General features: G+C 39.5%; 1 protein-coding gene across 4 annotated transcripts in view; it reads right to left on the reverse strand.

Moving 5' to 3' along the window:
- Nucleotides 1-25,258, reverse strand: part of DIP2A (disco interacting protein 2 homolog A) — a 79,179-nt gene that overhangs the window by 35,162 nt on the left and 18,759 nt on the right. For 2 of the 4 annotated variants that reach the window (XM_066553287.1, XM_066553286.1), the window contains exons 2-5: nt 19,894-19,965; nt 11,806-11,925; nt 5,452-5,571; nt 904-1,149 (exon numbers count right to left, since the gene is read on the reverse strand). In XM_066553287.1, coding sequence (XP_066409384.1) covers nt 904-1,149; nt 5,452-5,571; nt 11,806-11,925; nt 19,894-19,965 — 558 coding nt within the window. The remainder of the gene's footprint in view (nt 1-903; nt 1,150-5,451; nt 5,572-11,805; nt 11,926-19,893; nt 19,966-25,258) is intronic. The other 2 variants (XM_066553288.1, XM_066553289.1) reach the window with 1 other exon arrangement.

Consider the following 25,258-nt stretch of genomic DNA (forward strand, 5'->3'; position numbering starts at 1 on the left):
TATTTCCCATTAATGAAATTTTAAACCTGCATACAGCCCAACATTCAGCTGCTTAAATGCTGGACTCTGAACTCTTTAGTAAGGCCTTGATTTTGCATACAAGGTATTGATTTTGTATGTTGTTAATTAAACAGTCCTGACAGACAGGTCTATCTGGCCTGGGGCATGAGATATAACAAGATGCAGTGCTATATTTCGGGTATCTTTCAAGTTTTTACAACTATATTAAGAACTTCATCAATCCCAGTTAAGCTTAAAAGGTTAGCCATAATTGACTTTGTAATTTAAAGGAGTTAAACATAATTTCTATTAATCCATAATATGAAATCCAGAATTGCTCAAAGTGAAGCGGTGACAGATTATCTCTTTCTTACGTCTACCAAGGACAAAAAAAATTGCAAATTTCTTATTATTAATAAGCTTGGAAATGGGAATATGAAAAATTATGTTTCTTTACAAGTTTTGTACAGACAGCAAAAAATTTCCCTAATGATTAGTACCTCTGATTTTGTAACCTTCCCAAAGAGTCTGTGTGTTTTTCTGTCTTTTGGGTGCTTACCAACTGAATCATATCGGAAATACACAATCTGACATTGTTTAGGGTAAATACATGCAGATTGGAAAGCATGCACCAAAACCAGGATTCCTTTGAAATTGTGCTTTGGAATCCACTAAAACGGAACCTTAATTTCTTGGTAAAGCAAGCATTTTACCAAGAACAACGCATGTTCAGATCTCATGAGCAACTGCCTTGGGGTACATACATACACATACCTACCTGGTCTGTGAATTGCACATTTTAAGGCCATTCACAGCTATCTCCTGGTGAAGACCTTTGTGTTTAGCCTTGCTTTGGGATTTGTAATCTGATTTCATTCCAACCACACCGGCAGGTTTACTGACCTATCTGCGTGTGTGCCATGAGATCTGCAAGCACAGCGGCAGCAGTGGTGGCAGGAGCTGTATTGGAAGCAGCAGCAGGTTTCCCTCCAGGATGAGATGAGGTGGAGGATGCAGAGGATGAGGTGGAGGAGCCCTGAATGACCCGGTTAAGCCAGGGCTCTACGTTGGAATGGCTCTGGAACGGAGTGGAGCCGATCCGCCCTTGCCGCCGCAACGAGCCCTCATCTTCTGATGCTGACGATGTGTCTGTGGTCAAAATAATGATGACAGGCCTGTAATGGGGGAATGGCAATGACCCAGCACCAGGAACACGGCGCCGGGCCGCGCTCCGTGTGCTCCGCGCCGCTTTCTCTCCTGCGACACAGGAGGGGTGTGCACCAAAGGAATGGGACAGCCACACACACAAATCCCTCTTGCTGCCCTGGGCTGGTTAAGGGAACCACTTCTACACGTTAGGGCAGAACACACTTGGAGCCAAGTTTCCAAGTGTGTACCAAAGGAATGGGATATTCACACACACAAATCCCTCTTGCTGCTGTTTGCTGGGTTAAGGGAACAACTTCTACACATTAGGGCAGAACACACCTGGAGTGAAGTTTCAGCTACCTCCAACTTCTACACATTAGGGCAGAATACACCTGGAGTGAAGTTTCAGCTACCTCCGACTTCTACACATTAGGGCAGAACACACCTGGAGTGAAGTTTCAGCTACCTCCGACTTCTACACATTAGGGCAGAATACACCTGGAGTGAAGTTTCAGCTACCTCCAACTTCTACACATTAGGGCCAGAACACACTTGGAGCCAAGTTTCAATTACCTCCAATATTTGGAATGACATGAGAGTTAAAGAAGGCTTCTACCTACAGCAGAAGATCCATGAGCATCTCATCCCGTTGCTATTCCACTGAAAAAATATTTCTGTTCTGAACAGGTAAATGTTACCTCATCACACCTGAATAAAGCCTTTCTTATTTTGTTGTTGTTGATTTCCATTTTTACTCTTTTTGAGGGGAAGGGAATTCTTCACTTTCCAATTGTTTTGAGAACTAATTCCTAAAAAAAAAACCATGGTGCTCTGAAGTTCAATGAAACAGTTACTACAAAGCATGCATTTTAACCACATAAACTAATATGAATGAGTAATACACAGAAATGCTTAGTAAAGCATCTTTTCATTCTAGATGTACATTTGCTGCTGTTAGAAGCCTGACAAAGGGCTCCTAATTTAATTACCATCCAGTCACTTACAACTTTCCAGATGTTTCCCTTTGGAATCCTTCCTTAATTATTCTCCATCCAAGAAAAAAGGTAATTCTAAATATCAAGAAAATACATCCCTTGTGATTTTGAGTGAAAACCAGAAAGTCTTACCACAGAAAAAAATCCTGCCCTCATAAAGAAATTGCTGAATTTTAATGACTTGATCCGTTACATGCTTTATATAAGGTAAGGTGTCTGTTACTACACTCTAAGAGTCCCAGACAGGGAAATTTGGGGTTGGTTACATCAGGAATTCTGCAACTTGAATTTTGGCTGTTTTCTTAATCCTCTGGACACAGAATTGTTCATCTAGCTACAATTCCATATACATTTCTTGAAGTAACATTAAAAAAGCTACTCCTCATCTTGGGCAACACATTTCAGTTACCAGCTCTTTCATTTTCTGATTTTCAGAATATGTGCATTTCCAATAACTTCAAAATAATTTCTCTTAGGAGTCTAAAATCATAAAAACTAAAAAACCATTTCTTAAGAAACCCAGTATATTGATAGCATTTTCAAAGTTAAAATTGTATATCTCTCATTATTCGACCTCCCTCATGAAACATGACAATTTTGAATAAAAATACCCAAACAACAGATCTCTGAGAAGATTCAGCTGTGATGCATCCCCATTCCTGGGTCCATGTGATACTTCCAGCCTGCTGCTACATTTGGAGTTTTTGGCAGCTGACTCCATTTGCTCCTGGAGAGAAGCCAAACCTGACCCACCTTGCTTGTAACCTTCCCTTTCTTTTAGGCAGAAAGCAAAAATAAATAATCCCAGGAATATGGAACAAGATGGGATTATGAACAGCCAGGAATTAAAAAAAAACCCAAACCAAACCACCATGTCTGCCATTTCTAATCACTTCAGAGGAAGAAACAGAACTACAGAAAAAGCAGGTTTCTCACAGAATACACACTGTGACAGTATCTCCTTACCCAGATTCGAGACAAATGAAATCTGGGTACAAAACTGGAGGATCCATGGTAAAAGCATTCTACTATCAAACATAAATACACCATGAAGCAGCAAGGTCACCCCAGCAGGAGCTCTGTGGCAGTGGCTAATCCATGGATCCTGGTGTGTGGTGACAGAACAGTGACAGAATGCTGTGTGCTTGGCTTCCAGCTCTTCCTGGCTGGGAGCTGACCCAAGACAGCCACAGAAGCCACCCCTCTTGGAGCCAGATTTGCAAGAAGGATCAGCTCCAGTTCTGATCACAGGAAATTCGTGTGGGAAGGATCAAACAGGACAAAACCAGAAGTACGTTCAAATTTTTGGAAGGATGACTGATAAATGTAGTTCCTTTACTGCCAGCCAGGAGCTGGATTTCAATTTAACACTGTGCTGAGAACCATGCACTCACAGAATGGTTTGAGTAGGAATATCCTGAGTTGGAAGGGACTCATGAGTCCAACTCCAGGCCCAGCACAGGAGCACCTAAACAATGACACCATGTGCCTGGGAGCATTGTCCAAATAGTTCATGAACTCCAGCAGGCTTGTGGCCATGCCCACCAGCTTTCAGCTCCTGGTATTGAAGGTGCTACTGCACCCTCCTCAATCCCAGTGTGAGCATACCTGGCTTCTTTGCTGACCACCTGCAGAGCCATGTTACATGATGACACTCAGCAGCACAAACACACAAAAACCACGCAGATCCCACAGTCTCATCTTGCTCTGCACACACTCATACAGCATGGAGTGCAGGCTCAGGGGCCTGACCAGGCACTTGCTCCATTTACACACTACCAGCCCTTCTGATCCTATATCCTGCTGTTTTCCCCACACTTGTTCCTCCCTAAGTCTGCCCCTTTGCCAGTCTGCACTTCCTCACCCTAACATCCCATAACAAGACTCACACAGTTCTGAAATACTCCTGCCCTCACTGTGTCCCTCACCCCTCTGTGTGCTCCCCCCAATCCAGAAGGTGCTCTAGTGCTGATTGGTCTTGATGGCCTTCACACCTGGCCAGGAGGACTGAGGCTCCCCAGGGACAGGCCTGGACAGGGTGACCCTTCTCAGAGTCCTGAACTTGCCTTCCTGCCTGGTGCTGTTCCCAGTGTCCCTCTGGGCTGGTGCAGATGGGGCTCGTGGCTCCTGGGACAGGGCATTATTTGGGGTGCCTCACCTGCCATACTTCATGCTCCTCTGCAGGTGAGCATGGCAGCTTTTATCACACAACCTAACATTCTATCCATAGCATCTCAGACTCTTTTTAAGTTGCTCAGAAAAAAAAGATACTTTAATAAAAATACTTAGCATATTTCTAGGCAAAAACATTAAGGGTTAAGAAAGACCATCTATAAGAACCCAGAGGATTATTGTTTATTAACTACTGAAATAATTGGAGAACTCACAAAAATAATATACTTAAGTGTGTGACTAGCAAACTAAAGTGGAATTCTCTTTAAATGGGAAGAACAGAAAGAAGAAATACAGCTCAGAAAGCAGGAGGGCAGCATACCTGAACTCTTCTTTTAGAGAAGGGGGTTAAGAACTGGAAATGATGGAGAAGGGCAGTAGAAGTCAGTATGCTTCTGCTCCTGGGCCTCATTACAAAAGACACATGCACATTCTCAAAATAAAACATTTTAGGAAATCTCTTCTTTGTATAGAAGACACTGGCCTCAAACCATTTGGCTTGCTAGCACAATATGTTGTATGATTTTCTTAACCTCTAGAAAATTCATTGTGAGACAACAGAAGATTACCTTTTCCCCCTAAAATTAAAGAAGGTGTTATGCCATAACCAATCTGAACAATTACAGTGTATTATTCCCTGACTGTTTCAATCTGCTCACCACTGAATAGCTGAAACCATCTGATGAGTGCTCTGCAACTGATGCAGTAACTTAGTGCTCTGGTATTTTCTTCAGCTTTTACAAGAAGAATCTTCTGCAGTTTGAAATGAGGTATTTTCAGCTCTGACATGCTTGCCTAGATTATCTCCTCTGAGTGAGATATGATGTAAGAGAACATACTTAATGCATAAAGGGCACCTGCTCTCTATGACTGCTTTCATGTGGACACTATCTCTAGATGAAACTCTAAAACCATGAGGAAAAACATCACAGCAGAAATCCAACCAAGACCTGATTCCTGGGAAATACAGCCATGATATAGAACTCCAGTGCAACTTATTAAAAACTTAGGGCAGGGACACCTCCAGCTCTCCCAGGCTGCCCAGTCCAGCCTGGCTTTGGGCATTTTCTGGGATGGGACAGCCACAGCTTGTCTGGGCAGCTCTGTAAGCTCTCTGTGTTCACTCAGCACATACCTGGAGGCGTGTAAGTCTCTACTGAAGAGTGCACCAGGACAGAGCGTCTCTTCGAGGGCATGGGCATCTTCCTCTCTTTATATTTTGCAAGTGCTGCTTGTACTGCCTCAGTGTGGACATCTAGATAGAAAACAAACAAACAAAAAGGTCAGAATTGCAGTTAGTCACAGGAGGAATGAATCAACACCACTGCCTCCAGCTCCAATCCAGTACAGAAGCAATGGTTTCCAAAGCTAAGGAAGAATACAAGCAGGGGCAAGTTGATGTATTTTCCTCATAAAATCAGCCTGAAAAAGCTCTGTGAGTAGCAATTTGAAAACCCCCCTGAAATAAACACTGCAGTTATAGAGTACCCTATATGTTGGTTTTGAACTATCAGTTATTTTCATTGGGGGGGGGGGGGGGGAGGAATTTCAATGCAGAATCTGTAAATTTGCAACAGCATTTGACTCTTCATCCTCAAAATCCAGGAAGGGAAAAGAAGTGCAAGTACATGCATACTTGAAGTTCTCAGAAAACAATGCCAGTAATAAAAACCAGAAAAAAGATGCCAATGGACTTAATGATTTCAGAGCTATTTTCCAACTCTAACAAAATTCCATGATTCTATATGAAGAAAGGAAAAGACACGCAGAGCTTTCACCTTCCTGAAAGTAAAAATTATCCTAAGAGGCTCAAGGGCTGTATTTTAACTTTTCTAATTTTTAAGCCAAAACTGAGATTAAAGAGGAATTCAGTGTTCAATCAAGACCTTGCTGCAGATAAAATTTAATGTATTCCAGTGATTTTTCAGCAACCTTTTCTCTTTGACATCTACATTCCAATAGTGTCAAAAGCTAAAACTTATGCAGGAAGAAAATTCATGAGAAGTGAACAGATGTTGAGGAGGAATGAGGCAAACCAAAAATATACTTTTGACTTACCACCAAGACTCAAACGCATGAAAAGCACAATACATCATATACACACTTTTACAATGGGCTGGTTGTGGCTTAGGAATGGCATTCTCCAATCCAGTATTCCCTCTCAAAACAATTCAAGACAGTCACTGCTCACTCTCTTCCCCCTCTCCCTGCTCTCAGTGGTAGGATGGAGAGGAGAATTACTTGGAGGCACAAAAGGCAAAGACCATGGGTTGAAGTAAGAACAATTTACTGAAAACAGCAATGAGATAGGAAAATCAACAGTAACAGCAAGACCCATGACAGAGAGTACAAGGAAAGAATTGCTACTGCTGAGTGTGGCAACCCCTGTCAATAGACAGAACCCAAAACAGGACAGAGCCCAGGAGTGAGGACGTGATTCTGCATTGGGCTGACCACATTTCTTTTACATGGAAACTGCTGTACAAGGTTTTCAGAATTTAACTACTCAATTGGAAAGAAAACACATTCTTTCAGTAAGTATCCATCTAGTCTTTTGCTATGATTTAAATATGTAACAGGTAGACAAATTTGAAGGTATGAAACTATTTGTAGGTATGTAAATGTGTATGACAGACATATAATTACACAATTTACATATAATATACAATGCAACATAATTGTACATATAATTTTGTACATATAATATACAATGTAACTCTATCCCTGTACCTACAGGGATTTACCTTCGTGATGACTACAGGATCAGTATTTTACAGTATCATCTTATTTTTTTTAATTTAAAAAGTACCATTTCTGTACTGGCCCTGAGCCCCCTTGGGTCATGCCCAGCACAAGGGCATTCCTAAGGAACATGCCCTTCAATCTGGCCAAATGGATTCTACAAAATCACAAGAATTCCTGAGTAAATGGTCCCAGACACCAACCAGTTCTTCACAGCAATAACATCACTTTTCAGTCTGCAGCTCCCTGCAGATCATCTGTTCAGAGCAGCATTTAAAATATGTATACATGCAAATATACTATCCCACCTGTGTTCCTACAAGACTCAGGAATGTACTAAGTAGATGCTTATCTCAAAGAAGAACTTTTTGTGCAACTAACATGGGAGGTTCAAAGATGATGATGTTATGAGAGAAAAATATTAAGAAGGAAAAAGAAAAAAAAAAACCTCAGTAAAACCTCTACTCTTTTATACAGTAATTTTTTTTTGTCCTGGTCCCCTTGTCAGATTTTTGCTCCTGTCCTTCACACCAAGGACCTAATAACAGATGTTTTATAAATTAAAAATTTCCCTTTGCTTATGTCTGCCTGTCTCCTTCTCCATTCCCACATCTAGGCTTATTGTCAAATCTTGGTTTCTCCTGATCCTTAGTTTTAGTTATAATTGTCCACTAATGAAGTTTATTCCCACAGATATCCAGAAGCAAACCTTTTATGTCCCCAAATTCCAGAAAGTTTAAGCAGCATTCAACGTCAAGGTTGTTTTTGGAGCCTTAAAAGTAGGGAAAAAATGTCCATTCTGCAGGACACGTTTCCTTGGCACAATTTCCAGCCAAAACCAAGCTGGGATATTTCTAGAAAGAGACAGTAACTGTGAGATGCAGTCACTTCCACCATGCCTACATCTACATACAATTTAAAAGACATTTTTGTTGTATTAACATCTCATAACAGCAGGGGAACATAAATTGTTCTCCAGAAAAGGTCTTCCAAAGAGCAAAATAACACAATATCTGTAGTCTGCCATATAAATATATGAAGCCATTAAATAATGTGGCAGATTAAAAATGAAAGCATTCTTCAACAGCTGTGCATTTTGGGAATGGAAAGGCCTAGTTGGAGGCAAGGGTGTGCTGGGGCTTTTTAACAAAGCAGAGCAGGGCAGGTCATAACATCACACAGATTTGTGGGAGCAAGCATGGGAACTACTTTTTATTCCATTTCCAGAGGGCAAAATCACTACCACCTCATCCTCTAGCCCTAATTCCCACCCCAAAACCTGGAACAGACTAGAATAACTGATAAAAATGCAACCAGGAGACAGTCAGGATGAATTTTTATTCTGTTCCATGTTTTATTTTTACAGCGCCAATTTAACTCATCATTCCCTCTACACTCATTAAAATCTATTCCTGGCTTGAAATCTTTCCTATAATATCTTGTCCTTGGACATCAGCTGAGTAGGAACATCCTCTCTCATCCAAATCAATGAAGTAATTGCTTTCACTTCCCTGGAACACTTTGTTCCTATTCCACTTTTGCTTTAAGAGCTTTGCTACATGATGAAACACATTTCAATAAAAGAAGTAAAAGGAATGAAATAATTTTAAAGAAGCAGAACACTTAGGGTACAAAAATTCATTAAGTATAGTATAAATTATTAGTATAAATTAAAGTTTAACTGGATATTGGAATTGCAAAAAGAAACTCTCTACCACTGTCTGTTACTTAAATTCTTCAAAATTTACTGTGAAAGTGATTCACCACATAAGAACTGTGGAGTTCAGGTTTCTTCAGGGAATTAATCACTCATAATCAGACCAAATGTGTCACATTCTGAGAACAGGGATCACAAATGCTCAACAGTGATCACTGGAAGTGATGAACAGCAAGCCCAGTATTTCATTAACACAAAGAATACATGTGCCAAAGTGAGGGAAAAAACCCATATGCTGCCATCCAAAAAGCAGAAGAAAAAGTCTTGGAGACCTATTTCTAAGCTTTTGCACTTTATTAAGCTGCAAGCAACCATCAACAATTAATAACTTATAAACATTTTCTCCTTCTGCTGTAGTAAACCACATAATCTTCTCTCCAGTTCTTTGTATCTATTTTCATTTTCTTTCTTTCCACATGCCCTTAAAAAAGGATTAGGGAGGAAAACTAAAATAGTTTGTGGACTATAAATCACCTAAACTCTTACAGCTCCTAAACTGTTCAGCTATTAGAAGAGCACTTCTATTTCCTATTTGTAGTCTCTGCTCATTTATCAGCCTCTGATTCCTGTCCCTGCCTCAGGCACAAGGAAGGAAGAATTTCTACAGTTGGTTGAAGAAAAAAAAGACATTTTTAGCCTGACCAGTGTCCCTGCTACTCATGGATTTCAAAATACCATCAAGCAAAGCAATAAGCACTAGGTAGGTGGGATGGGGAGAGGACTTGGAAAAAGGTAAAATCCATGGGTTGAGATATAAACAATAATATCTGAAGTAAATTAAAATGTAATAATGATGATGATCATAATAAAAATAATAATAATGTACTTAGAACAAGAATAATAAAATATGAGCATTATTCTCATTGTAAATCCAAACACAGTACTGTACCAGCTATTAAGAAGAAAATTAACACTATTTTAGCTGAAGCCTGGACAGCAGGCTTGGATTTATCAATAGTATTCACTGTTGGAATTTTTTGGATAATATTTGTTGTTTGAAGATAAGTTATCTGGGCATGATAAAAACATACAGTTGATTTAAATACAAAACTCTTCTGTGAAACTATTTAAAAATGTGCTTACAAAGAGTAAAAGATTAATTGTATGAAAAGATGAAATTGTTTCACTTACTTGCTTATTTTAAGTAATTTATGTTGATGGTTGTAAAGTACCTATAATTGCTCCAGAAAGAGATCCTGTTTTAGGAAAAGCTGCATTCTCCCCTCAACAACTACTCTTGAAAAAGACATAGGAGAACTGATGAGATCTGAAGCAAGGAAAACAAGAACCAAAGACTGGAAGGAAAGAAAGAAGGAACAACACAGCCTCCCTTCCCCATAACAGTCTAAAGAAAGGTGTGACATTGAGGGAAGGAGGCTGAAGCTGGTTATCCCTCACAACAGTCCATGTGTGTCAGCACACAGGGAAGCCAAAAAAGGCACCAATATCTCTTTGCTGAGATAAAGAAGCCAATCATTAACGCAGTACATCTGAAGGTGTTTTTTTTTTAATTACAGCATAGAAAGGGGAATATGTACTGGCATCCAAAAGCCATAGCTACATTTCCTTACACAGACTTAAATAAGTTTAACCTAAACCAAGTCAAACAAAACCATCACCATTTGGTTTTGATACCATCTGAGCACATTAAGCCTTGTCATATATCCCTAATGGGAGAAAGAAAACCAATTATGTGTGCTGTAACTAAGAACTTCGCAAATTGCCAAGTAAGGAACTTGTTCTAGGCAGAAATATTGAATGAAAAATTAGTTTGTGGAGCTGTGATAGGAAAACACAGAAGGACATGGCAGTCCCCACCAAGGACTACCTCCCAAGGATTTCCTGCTGTAGTTGTGCTCTTCTTGCAGATTTTTATTTCTGTTAGTTTAACAATGGCACATGTTACTCTAATTATTTTCTATGTTATACTTTTCTATAACATATTTCTATAATTTAATAATTTAAAAAATATTTTTGAACATGTCATTTAGCTAATTACAACACTTTGCACTATTCCCTGGCATTCAGAAGTTTCTTCTCTGTGTAGCAAAATGCAGGCATCTTTCCCAGGAGTCTGTATATGTCCACAGAATATTTAAGAAGTCTCATTCATGATTCAGTTAGCCCTAAGGAATGTACAAGGCACAGCTGGTCCAACTGTGGAGCAAGGTTTTCCATATCAGCAGGGCAAACAGGATGCAATAAAACCCTGCCCAAGCAGTGGCAAGAGAAGGTGACCCAAGAGCAGCCACCTATTAAGGAGGTGCAGTGCATGCCATCACTTACACTTCTCATGCCCAAACCCAAGACATGGAATTACCCTGCACAACAAACAGAAAAATATCCAGCTAGAAGTCCCAAAGCATTTAGGAGAGAAAAGCTTTCAAACACCTGTTTTTCCTGACTATTGTGACAAGGAATTTCACAGGGAAATGGTGCACTTCAACCACCTGAAAAGTAACAATGGGAACAGGATGCTATGAGGATATCAGTATTTTCACACAATTTTCCAAAACAGGTTTGTCACTGTAGTGTCCACTTAAAATGAAGTAGAATATCCATTGTGATATTTCCCTTTTTTGTGCACTTGCTTTAAACCAGGAAATATTAGAAAGAAACTACAACAAATCTATAACCTTGCTTTAACAAAATAACCCAAACAAGCAAGCAAAGAAATCCTCCAAATTCACACACTCCTGCCTCCAAAATTTTTACCTAACTGTTACACAGACTGGAAACCCAATTTTGTTTTCTTAGTAAATATGAAAAACCCGTTGAGCGTGGTAAAATTCACAACAAGAAACACATCAGAAGACAGGCCTACAGTCTCCTTCCCTTCTTGCATTTCCTCCAGGCCGAATTCAAACAAAACCACTCTTGAAACAAAACCAAAAGATCCTTGAAAAACATTCATTATCTCTTCCCTCCTTGCAAAGCACTGCACCTTTCTGTGTGGGTGCAGGTACCATTTTCCAGGGATATTTTCCTCTCAGGACGTGTGATGCCTCAGCTGTCTCTGTGTGCCCTTACCGGATCGGAAGCGCTCGTCCCTCGAGTTGGTGGATCGGGATTTCTGCTGTTTTGATACCCCAGCAGTGGCTTGGGAAGAGCCTGGGACTCTGTTCTCAGTTTGCAGGGATGGATCCACACCTGAAACACAGTTTATTTTAGTACAAACTCAGCTTTGCAAACATAGTATCTGCTCCCCACATCTACATTGTTTCACTACAACTGGTGCAAGACAGTATCTTTAAAAAGAGCTCATCTTCTACCTGCATTTTAATCCAATTTCATCTATACCCATTTAACAGAGAAACACTCAAAAGATTCACATTTTACAGAAATGCTGCAATTCTCTAGTAAGACCTGTGCAGATATTAATGCAGAATTACTGTCAGCTTCAGCTGTGTAAAAGCTCCTGCTGTAATGTAGGTCTGGTTGCTTCATGTACTCCTGAAACAATGAAAGACCTTCCCAGCCCCACACAAAGTAATAAAAATAAGAGAAATTGAACCATTCTCTAGTTGTTTGCTCTGCACCTTATTAGAACAGGGCTCTATATAACCCAGAGCAGTTGCTTATGTTTAGGCTGGCTGATATTCAGGAAGATCAATCTGAATTCTACATTGTAGCACAACAGGAATAAAAAAAAAAATCAAAGGAGTGGACAGTAACCATTAAATATGCATTAACCCTTCCCCATCCCCAAAATGAGGAGACTCTCTGCTGGCTCTTGATCTATCAAGGACTGTATGAATTTGGACTAGGAACTTCCATTTGCAGTTTTATTACACATCCACGCTTCAAAATGTAATGTAAAAATTCCAATGCAGCTGGAGGGTTTTTTTGCACAATCCTAACGTGACTATAGCTTAGTGCTGTGTTTTACAACAAACTTATATGGCTGCATGAAGGTCACTGTATTTACTCAGCCCCTGTACCACACAGGGCTGAATAGATCTTTCATTTCACTCCTCCCTTCCCTTGAAGAGCTTCTGCTTTCCTACCTGGCCCCAAGTCTTTTGAAAACAACACGTTTTGGAAACAAAGTATTGGAACACCACATTTTCAAAATGCAAATATTTACCAAAAGCAGCTCTCACTGAACTGAAGACATCATCCCAGAGGAATCTGGGTCAGTTCCTTTGCAAGGAAAGATCTCACTTTAAAAAGTAAGAAAAGGTTCACTTCTCTCTCATGGGGTTTCTGTTCCCTTTGTTACAAAGTGAGTATCAGGAAAGAAATTGGCAACTGCTAGCAAATTTCGGAATTATAAGATATTTTTATGAAGGTGTTTCAGTGAGATATAGTCTTTACATTAGGAGTGTAATTGGATTAAATACCCCATTTCTACCTCAACTGATGAAAAAGAGCTTTCAAATACTCTATTTAAATGTAATATCCTCAGGGAAAGTGTTTTATCATCTTCATGACAAGGTAAATTACTATATACCAGCTTTCTTGGGTATCTGTTAAGACCTTTGGATGAATGCACTCCATAATCCTTTCCCTTTGCAGCTAACAGTGAGCACCTCTGGATGTTGAAGAGGCAACCTTGAGCTAGATATGGGTTCAGGGTGTGGGATAAAGGGGCCTAAATAATAGAAAAACAAATGAAGATTTAATAATTCACACAGATCTAAGTTTTAAGAAATTAGTCCGACTCCAGAGATATGCTCCTTTCTTTTACAGTTTGTACTAAAGAACAAACACATTCTCACTTCATTTTTCCGATTTTCCAAAAGTAAAGCTTTTTAAACAGATGACAGAATATCCAACACCAACTGCATTCCCCAGTGGGACATATGGAGACAGCCCAGCAAAGAAACCAAAGTGTCCTCAGTGGAGCAGAACAGAAAGTGTGTTTACCAAGATACAGACCTAACACTCCTTGAAACACTTAAGCAGAATTCTGTTTGTAAGAGAAAAACAAATGTGGTCTCCCAACTGAATTGATTCAACAGATCTGATAAGTGGTGAAAACACTGCAGAATTCTATTCCACATTTCACTTGAGCACAAGTTTTCCATAACCACAGGTGAACAGTCCAGGGGGATTGGTTCATCTGGAAACAATAAACAGCAACTTCAGATTTTGTTACAAAGATTGAGGCAAGTCATCTCCTTAAGCCTCAGCCAAGCAAATAGCCAAGGCAAAGGGAGAACTATGATGGTACAAAAGAGAATAGGGAGCAGGGCTGGGAGCCTCCTTCAACTAAGACTACATAAGGAATCCTCAGAAAACATCATATCTACATCATTTTTGTGCAATTTTGTCAAAAGAGACCTTGGGTGAAAAAGATAGCAAAAGAAAACCAGAACTTGTTTATTTGTGTGCCATTTCTTTTCCTCCAGGAGGGTTGTTAGCTGTAAGCAGAAAACAAGATTCATATTCCTCCCAATTCCTTACTCTTCCCATTTGCAGTCTTGTAGTAACTACAGAGCCTTGAAATCAGGACTTGTAAGAGCCCCTTTTCCACTCTGTGATCCCCTGTGGGAGGAGAATCATCTGGAAAATGAGCTGACTGGTATAACCCATCAGCAGATGCCAGCCTGCATGCAGGATGTCCCGACACACGTGCAACCCAAGCGCTGCTGTTTGGCCACACCAACCCTGGGGGCAGGAGGAGCAGGGGAGAAGTGACCACAAATAACAACAGGAGTCCATGACCAACTCCACCTCCAGAACACTCTCCTGCTCTCAATCAGATTTTTGTGAATCACAGTTATTGTGATGAAGTATGTACCAGTGAATCTCAGAAGTTCCTCTTAAATTAGGATGAGGCATGAAATCCTTGGCACTTTTATAAACTACAACTCCATTTCTTTGGATTAAGTTTCCCTTCTTGCTTTCTCAAAGTAGGTTTCATATCACAGTGCAAAAATAGCAACAATAAATCTGAAAAATGTCACTTTTTGGTAAAAATAGTAAGATAGTGCATCTGACTCTTAGGCTACATAACTATGTGCCAGTAAAATGCTGTTCCACAAGCCTGGTGAGCATGTTCATTTATTCTCCTACTATGCAAATCACTACCTTAGCCTTCAGCAAAAGCAGATGGGTAACTAGGCAAAGTCTCCCCACTCACACCAACACCTTTACAGAAAAGACAGACTAAAGGCACTTGATCCACTATTCACTGTATTTTCTCCATTTTTAACTTGCCCAAAGCTAGCAAGAATGAAGTCAACTTAAAGAGGCTGCTTGTTCCAACTAACTGAACAATTTGCTTCTACTGGATGAAAATTAAAAATAATATTTGAATTATTCCTGTATTTGTCCATCCACAAGCACTGGAGAATCAAGACTAACACTGGCATTTCAAGCCATTTTCATTTATACAAGCAAAAATGATTTTACTGTAAGAGCAGGGAAGAGCTGCCAGGACAAGGAAGATTCTCTGCTGGCATCAGTGGGGAGGATGACCAGCTAAAGTCATTAGGTGGGGAGAGATAAAATTTTCAAAACATAATGTATTAAAGAGCTCTGTAGAGAGGAAAGGGGAAGAGGGAGGCCAAAGAGGAAGCCCCAGACTCTTTGTACATTATCAAATCTTTCTGCAGCTATTGAACTGGGTCTGGAAATAAGAAAGGAACAAATGACAGCAGCCAGGTTCAAAGTGCAAAAAGAAAGGAAAAGGTATGACAAGGCAGAAAATCCAGAAAGTGGAGGTCTGGCTCTGGGGCAGTTACTGAGTATACAGTCCTCACTCAAGTTCAATGTTACCATCCTTTACTGTCATATCCCATCTCAGAACATATTACCTGCTGTACACAGTTTTTTTATCTTCAAGATCCAGTTTTGGAAGTGCTCACACCTTCCAGATTAGAAGGACTGAACAAGAATTTACCCAATGTAATTTATTACCCAGAATATGGTATCAGAAATTCAAGAGATTAGAAATAATAATGATAGCAAAAGGCATCATGCACATGCATTATGTCTGACAATCTTCCATGATTCTGTAACATTTTCCTCTACTCAAGGAAGTAAATTCCACCTCCTAAGCTTTCATTTGCAGCCTATGAAACCATTCTAAGGGCATTAACACTTTCCATTCAAGGAAGCATGGAACAGCAGCAAAGAACACAAAAGCATAGAAGACACTTGTTATAAATTCAAGGAAAAAAAATACAAGCCAAGAATTGGATCCAATTCAGAGAATCCAAACACTGACTAAACTACCTCAATAAAAATAAAAAGTGTTACTTACTTACTCACAAGTAGGAGAGAAACTTATTTAGACACTATGACAGACTGCTAAGCAGAACTCCCACAGGCATTAGCTAGAGCTTAAATTTCCCAAAATAATAGTCCATTTTAAGCAGCAGTTCAGGAGGTGCTTCACAAGCAGCCCAGCACTCCTAACATAGAAGGATGTGCACTGAATTGAAAAGGCACAGGAATAGCCATGACTTGATATTTTGAGAAACTGAGCAATGAAGCTATAAACTGCTTTTTCAACTAGCCCATGTGAACACATTACAGTTTGACATAATTCATTTAAACCAAGTACACCAAGATCCAACCAAATTAGCCAATTAAAATTTGGACATCCTTTAACCACAGCCATTATACCCACAGTATAAAGTGGGAATTGTAACTCCATAGCACCAAGAAAGCTACTTATATGTTTTTTCCTTAAATTATAAGAAATTATAAAGCTTTTGTAGACTCCAAGACACCACAGTAAGTTGCATACTCCCTAAAAATGGAACTACAGGTACTAAGTGCTATAGGGGTATGTAAAACTCCCACTCTAATTGAATGAGAGGCTGATTTGAGGGTACCTCTTTCCCACAAAGATGAAAAAACAAAAGTCACAGTTATACAGAATCACAAAGGAACCCAGGTTGGAGAGACCTTGAAGATCACCTGGTGCAGCCAGGAATAGAAAGCACATGTATTCCTGGTAGCAGCAGAAACATTTTTCAGAGACAAAAAACCATGAAAACTTAAGAAAAAAACAAGTATGGGACATGCCAGCCTCAACCAAAATTAGAGGAAGTTTCATCATAATTTTCCCTTAAAATAAAAATTTGAAAATGGTTAGCATTTCAATTTTGCTGGAGCAGAAGTGCTAAGGAAGAAAATAATGAAAGAAAATAATTCTAGAGTGGAATCACTGTGACCCCAGAGAAGAAATGAAGTCACTCACCAAGGTGTTCTTCTAGCACTAACTAAATCCAGTGAAATCATTTCCAGGGACTGCTCTGTAAAGTAGCACCAGGACACTAACTGCAATTGCAACCTCATTTATGCAGCCAAAGAGGCAGACTGAAAATAACCACTAACACTGTAAAAACATCAGTAGGAAATCAGGATAATCAGGAAACAACCATCACAAGGGCAGGAGTTTTACTTGAGGTGTTAGAAAGGAGCTTAAGACCATCACCTGCCCCTCAGGAGATGATGCTCACTGTACATGCTGCTTACTTTATTCTGTTATTTCTGAATGTTTTTGCATCCCAGCTTTATCCACATCCAAAATCACCCTCTGCCATCTATCTGATGTTATCCATCACTCAGAAGCTTCATCATGCAGCATGCCAGATTGCCTACAGATATAATTAATTATTTCCTCAGAGTTTTATCTGTAATTTGCATGCAGAGGTTGACTGAGGAAGCCAATTACTGACTGTTAAATTTTACTTCATTAAAATAATTAATTACTGTTTAATGCTTGCTATTACTCAACACTTGTTTTTGATTTTGCACAGTGCACTTGGTTGGATCAGTGAAAAATAACTCATCCTAGTTATTATCTCCATCTAATTACAGAGTTTTATGGTTCCTAAGCAAAATCTTTACATTTTCACTAACTCTTCATCACTGCAGATTTAGAACTTTAGAATACAAAACAATCTACAGGAATGAGACTCTTGAATCACAGGGTGTTCTGCTTAATTTTCCTGTTAATTGAAAATGTGCTTTGCAGGCACTTGTGTCTTTTTCTGTTCCCCAAGCCCTCTGTGGGGTTGTTTAACACTGTCTGGGTAATGATCTGGCTCCCCACAGACTCAGCCATAGAGTGCAGCAGAACACAGCCCAAACCATTTTGATGGTATTGAGAGAGCAGGAGTTTGTAGGTAGCACTTGATGAGGTGTAACAGGGAAAGTTAAACTTCTAGAACCCAAACCTATGATCATGCAAGTGCATTTTTATGTCATAAAGCTGTAGAAAGACATGATTTAGTGGTCCTGGGGACGTCAAATCATAGAGCAAGAACTCAACAAATGTAAAATGCTGACATTCATCAGTCTGCAAAGATTTAATGGATACTGAACCTTATGAATCCTATCAGGAATGCTGCAATTAAATTGTTAATGATAAAAAATTTCTGCAGGCTCAAAGCCTTTGGGACTCCCACACACCATTCTGAGCCAGGCTGGAGCTGTGTCAATTAAGGAAATTTCAAGTTAGAACTGGGTTAATGGAGCATATGTCAGGAAACTGAACCAGGCAGTTTAGCTTAATGTTTTAAGCAAATTTTATCTTTTTGCCAGAGCATCATTCTTTGTGCTCAGAGGCAGACAGTCTATTCATTTTTTAGCATATTAAAGCTAGATTCCTGTCAGCTTAATGCTCATCTAGGCAGAAGTGGTAAAAAAAGATCAGGTAATCTGGTACTTCTTAGAAAATGTGGTCTCAAGCAAGTAGGACAAACCACAGGATTTGCTGACTCATTAAACTACTGCTTAAGGCGATTAGGGAAAATATAGCTGAACAAGGAGAACAACCTTGAAGCAGCAGAAAATCTAAACTCACTTTAAGGAGTATGGCAGACAAAGTACTGGAGTTGTCTAAGCTATGCTTGAGAGCTCAGTACTTGAATATTTGTGCAAACAGCCTTGTGAGAGCTGAGAAGGAAAAAATATAAAGTAAAACCCCCACTGTCAATAGAAAGCAGTGAAGGCAGAGTAAATCAAAGATAATGAGAGATTAAACAAGAGACAGAAATCCAAATACATGACTTGCTAGGAGACAGAATGCATTGTCAGAATATTTCTAGTAATTGTGAAACCCCCATGTAGAAAATCCATACCTCACCTGGTCTCAGAATCTTTAACTAAGCTGAGTTAGAGGACAGGGTATTTGGAACAGAAAACTGAGACAGTTCTTTCCAGAAAAATGGTGTAAGGAGGAGAAGCTGTGGCAGCTGAGGCCAGAGCTTGCTGCTGACTGTCAAAGTCATCCTAAAAATCCAAACTGCTTCATTGCAAGGAACAAGCCATTTTAAAGAGATGAGTTTGGTTCTGCTTGGCCTACAGAGATTCCAAATTTGCTAAGAGAAAACCTACATCTATTCTTAAATAAATCCCCAAATCCAAATAAAAACCAAAACCACAAAAAAGAAACATTTGCTAAGAACCCCATGATGAAACACCAGATTACATTCTGACAGTTCAACACTGTCACAGTTTACAGTGTCTCATTATTGCTTCCACTCACCTTAGTTTTCTTCTCATTTTCCCTTATCTTATAATCTGTCAAGCTATGGAAAATTGGGGGATTTCAGAATACCAAATCTCAGTGGCAGCATAACAGCCTAAACCCTGAGTGATTTCAGAGTCCTAGCATAAAAATAAATTTTATAAAGCTGGGCACTTAGGTTTTGGCTGTGGATGATGAAGTCTGATAATAACCAGCTTCAGAAGTAATAGTTGAAATATAAAAAAGTCAATAGTTTGAAGAAACAGAGGGAGTGAGGGAGTGTGTGGAAATGGGGTGAGGCACAGGGCAAATGCAAAAACCAGCACATTAAAGCATGAGAGCGGGAACTACTGAGTATTTTCATCTAATGAAAACAGCCAATTTGCTTTTAGCAATAACTTTAGAAATTGATAAAGTTGTTATCTTCAAGTCTCAGACGCAGTTGTCAAACTGAAGTTTGCTCACAAAAATGTTACCATTTAACATTTGATATAAAACTATTAAAAAATATCTATTTCAGGCTTTTTCCTTGCTCTGCACTTCTCTGTGAGAGCCATCTCCCACTGCTGCTTAGATGCCATATCAAACACTATTCTAATTCATCCAGTCTATTAATGAGAACTTTTCCATTTGATATTTTCACAGATGTGGCACAAAGGTGTAACTTCCATGCAGTTTCTCACCTTGAATTAGTGGTATGTACCGTGCTAACAGCTTTGCCCTCTTCTTTTCATATCCTTTCTGAGTGATGTCTCCTAAAGAAAAGAAGAAATAAATACATGTTGTTTGGAAATTCTACATTTAAATCTTTGCATCAAGCACATTTTGTCAGCAACACATTGGTGAAAGAGTTTAACAAAGCAAACTGTGCAGGGAAAAAACAACAAAAAAGGCATTAATTACATATATATATGGATTCAGCCCACCTCTGGCCAAGTAGAACTCCTTTTACTCAGTCAGATTTCACACATAAGAGTTCTTACTCTGTATTTTAAAATGGTTCTCAAGTACTTTCCTTAATCCATAAGGACTGTGTTTAATTTTTTGCTTAATATTCTTCATTTCCTCAAATATCTGCCTAATCCCTATATCAGGAACACTAACAGACACAAAGTCATTTCATTCTGCCATCCCCAACCTCCATCCAAGTGAAAATGCATAATTTCAAACTACTGACACTCTCCCAAAACAAGCAACGGGAGTTCAAAGAATGGTCAAAACAGGTAAGAAAAACAAATGTACATCCTGGAGTGCTTCAATTATTGCAGGTATTTCAAAATACAATCTGCCAGTTTTTCTTCATAAACCCATGTAAATATTATATACAAAATTTGGGCATAACACAGAAATTACCATTTTTCTTGAGCAGAAAAAAAATTAGCAGAAAAAATACACAGAAATATAATTTTTATGTATATATAGTATTATTATATCAAGATGAGAATTAGATCAAACTAAAACAAAGCACTACAAATGCCCAAGCAGATTTGTCTGCCTGGGAACATGTGGTCAAAATGACAAACTACACTTTTTATGAAAAAAAAAGGAAAGGATATCAGAAGATATCTTCTTTCAGAAGAAGAGATGCATAATTATCAATTATGGAAGAAATAAAAAACCCAATCCAACAGACAAGAAGCACCAGTAAGAAGAACAGTTTTTCCTCAAACCAGAAGTAATTTGGAAGACTAAAGCTCAGCAAATTCTTGAAGGATCAAAACTGTACCTTACACCAAAGTGCTGCACTGTAAGCTCAGTGAGGACACCAATTTGCACAGCATCATAAATGCTCCACATAATCCTTATCCCAACCCTGTGTGCAGCTCAGCCTCTGCCAGCTACCACCCAAGTGCACAGGTAGGTAAGCCACGAGCAAAAGGCAGGCTTCAAGAGAGAGTCCTATTCAAACCAGAGTACCTCACATGCTGGCATCCTGCTGCACTTGGAATTCTTTGATTTTGCTGGAATGCTGACTGGAAGGACTTTGCTTGCATGAGGTTAAGCAAAGGACAAAGTCAGAAGCATCTCTGCCGCTTTCTGCAACGCCGCCGTGGCAGGTCGAGCTGTGCTGCCCAGCCAAGCTGGGCTTTGTTCCTTTCTCCAAAGCCTGGGGGTGGGGCTCCTCCTAACAACTGTTCCCCCCTTGCCCCCAGAGCCTCAGGGGGATTCACCCATCATATGGGGTTTTTGTGATCCCTCATTTCTTCCAAAAGGAGCCACTTTGCCACACTGGTACACCGGGGCCACAGCTGCTGTCATTTAGCCTCACTTTCTCCTGGGTTACTGGATTACACAAAAGCAATCTGAGGTTCCTCGGCCTCAGCAAGGCAGCTGGGAAGCCTGCAGAGAGCCAGACACTGGGCTGAGCTGTGAGAGCTCTGTTTGGAAGAGATCTTGACTTGAAATATCTGATGTATTGTAAAGTATACATTGTGAAAGATGTCAGAGGTACCAAGAAAATTAATCTAGACAGAGCTGAAAGTGGTAGCATTTCTTAAAATGATCTATAAAAATATATTCTTCATTAGTGCACACAAGAATCTGTCATGTAGTTACCCTTGATGCTGCCCAGGTGTGGTTCTATTCCACCATGAGAGCACTAGACCTAACAGAATCTTAATGCCAAATTCACTAAATGGAACTGAGAATGGATCTGTGAAGCCTGGCACTTGCTAAAGATAGGGAAATGGCTCCTGGTCCCCAGTTTGCAGAGGTCAAGAGCAGAAACATCGTTAAATGAGCTGACTGTACATGAAACGTGGATGAACCTAATCAGCTGGATCAGCTCTGCAAGAGGGAACCTTTAATAACTGCACTGTCTGGCCACTGGTGAGCACAGCCACAATTGCAGGTCCATCACCTTGGCTGCAGAAACCTTTGCCAGTTCCTTCAGGATAAAGTCAAGGGCACCAACATTGGCTTCTGCCTCAGAGGTGGCTCCTGGGTGGCTTGGAAAGGCAGGCAAGTTGTCAGTCTAAAACATAACTCACATGTCATCTGGAGAAGTATTTAAAGCATATCCCCCATGTTTCTGGGACAGGCTGTCACTGTATTTGAAAAGGTGCTGGAAGTGGAAGAATCATTTCAGCAGACATAATTGCTAATTCTACATCTTAAACAACCTTTTTAAAAAAAGACCCTAAAGATGAACCAAAGATCAAAATACAAATCCTTTAAGATGAACTATAGAAACATTGGAAAAGATGCGAGAGGGTTAAGGGACAATGGCAGAAATTAACCAGTCTAAAGAAAACTGGAAGTGGTTTGGGAAATATTTTCTCCATATGCACACCTGTGAGCTTCAAGCTGGGACACACACAGGTGTGCCATCAAAAGATTCTGCCCATGACAGTTGACAATCATTTTTATTTAACACACAAGCTTTTATCACCACCTAAATCTAGGAACCAGAACAACTCCTCCAAACCTATGACTAGTACCCATTCCAAGCCTTACCTGGCACATGTTCTCCCAGACACTACACTTATGTAAATCAGGCAAAAGCCAAACTCATCAACAGGCAATAAAGGAACTAAAAGATGAAAATCATCACTTGCAATCAAAGAAAGTTTTGGATCTCCAAACTGTACAGCAGCCAACACTTGCTGCCATCCCTGAAATATAGGCTCTGATAGTTCTGTGCCTACCACATCTGGTAGGTCGACTGATACCTTAATTTAGTTTGCATATGATGAGCTAAGTGAAGTGTGAAAACATCTTGATTGGAATCTTTCATATTACAGGAATCTCTTTAAAATGGAAATCACATCTGATCATTTCATATGGTGATGCATTTGACTAAGCCATTAGAAATTCTATTTCAAAGACCCTATTTGAAACATCCTGAGAGCATCACCATGACTTTAAAGCAGTATCACAAGTTTAGCACAACTTGGCTGAAAATGCACAGTACTGGTAATTCCTAATTTGCAGCAGGACTTGCATCCATTTGAGGGAATTTGAGTTATTGAAGTATAAAACTTGTCTGATGTCAACGCAGCAGCATGGAGATACACAACTATATAAATGCAGAATTTCATTAAACCTTTGCACATACAACAGAATCACTGGCACATCAAGCTCCAGACACTAGGCAAATACTGACTAGCTAATGATATGTATCTTAATGATAGAAAGGGAAGGAATTTGACCAATATGTTAATAGCAAAGATCTGGTCTTCCACTCCATTCACAATTACACAGTGGGACTATATTTTACAATACCATTACTTGCCTAATAAATTATAGAAGGAATTATCAACACTAATAAACTTAGTTTGATCAAGCCATTAGGAATTTTTAAATTGACAAAGCAATCCAAAGTAACATTTGGAATTAGAAAATTTGAAATTAGAATAAGAAAATTCTATTTTGACACATTCACATATCACACTTTCACCTTGAAGTTTCAAAGCAGTCGCAGGACAAAGGCACCACTTGTATTTCACAACCTGAAAAAGCCAAGGGTGGGTGAATCCTGCATTCAGAGAGGATGGGCAAAGTCAGTGCATTCCAGGTTATTCTGTTCCATACAACCCCTACTTGGGAAGTGTGTGTGTAGGCAGGGAGAAGAGAGAGCTGCTCCTTTTAAACTCTGCCTGGCTTAAACACTTATTTGCTTCATCTGCCAGGAGTCAGCATCTGACAGTGCAAAATAAGGTTAAATAACCAGATCACAAAAGCAGCCTTAGCAGCAGTTTCTGGGCTCAGTTAAGCCAAATTAATGAATTGTTCTTCCCCTGCTGCAGTAAATCCTTAAGCTTGGTCCACAGGGAGACAGGAAAAGCTCCAACTCTGCCACTTCCCTTCCATGCTGTTGGAGCTCCCTGCAGAACACAGACAGACTGACAGATGCCAGCTATGTGTACACCTGTGGGTGAACAACATCCATCACACCAGGTACCACTTCCATTAGAATGGAGATCAGTAACTTTGCCATCCCCTTCAAAAGGCTGAGGAAAGCTACAGACATGGGGAGGAAGGAATGGGAATCCTCTGGCCCATAGGGAATGTACTGTCTGCTTCCACAAAAGCCAACAAAAGAAGCTGGGAAAAAACAGACTAGGAATGGTCAGGCAGATCAATGGACAGAGTCTTTAAATGTCAACCAAAAATTAGGGCTTGATGTTTACTTATGAATAACTCTAACACAGTTATTTTGGTAAGATTCCAAGGTGAAAAGCTTTAGATAGAATGCTGTACACATGCAATGTACTCCCCATCATGGAAATGCTATTTCAAAACAATCAAAATATCAGTGTACTATAGAAATGAAAACGCTAAGAGTTTCTGTTTGTCACTTCCTAGCTGTATCAAGGATAAAATACCAAACTAACTGTCTGACAGGTAGTAAGCAACTATTATAATGAATGAGGCCAGAAATAATTATCTGAACTAAGATATTCTATGGTATCCCCAAAAAATTCCATTAAAACTGTCTCTATATTTGCCTAAAGATCCAAATCTAGAAACAACCAGGTACAGAGGAATCAAAGAAAAGCCTTTCTAAAGCATAGCTTCTTTTCCTTTCACATCCTTCACAGACTCATTATATAATGCATAGTGATTAACACAATGAAGATCCTTTACGTTATTAAACCAGTATGAAACTTTATCTTTATGGTGTGTTTTTGGATGTCAGCAACGTTGATTTTTTTTTCCTCTCTCCACTAATATGCAAAAAGTTACCACAACAGTCAGAGATATTTTACAGGAAAGAGAGCATGTCATATTTACTACTTGCAAAAAGCTCATATTTAAACTTTGGTAGCCATCACAAAGATCAGAGCAAAGGTTCCATTTAGGCATGATGCACCACACTAAAGACCAAAGCAGACTGATTCAAAAATCCATGACCATGGAAATATCCAACTCATTGATGAGACCACGAAAATAATTTAAAAACCCACTAGCAAACCCCAAAACACTCCAACAGCAGCACAACACTCAAAATTCACCAAGTATGTCAAAAACATACAATGAGAAGGTCTGTAACCTGCAGTGTCTACTCCATATACAACTTATTTCAATTTGTAAATGATGAAACTT

This window comes from Molothrus aeneus, chromosome 7 (genome assembly GCF_037042795.1).
Source record: "Molothrus aeneus isolate 106 chromosome 7, BPBGC_Maene_1.0, whole genome shotgun sequence".
Classification (NCBI taxonomy): domain Eukaryota; kingdom Metazoa; phylum Chordata; class Aves; order Passeriformes; family Icteridae; genus Molothrus; species Molothrus aeneus.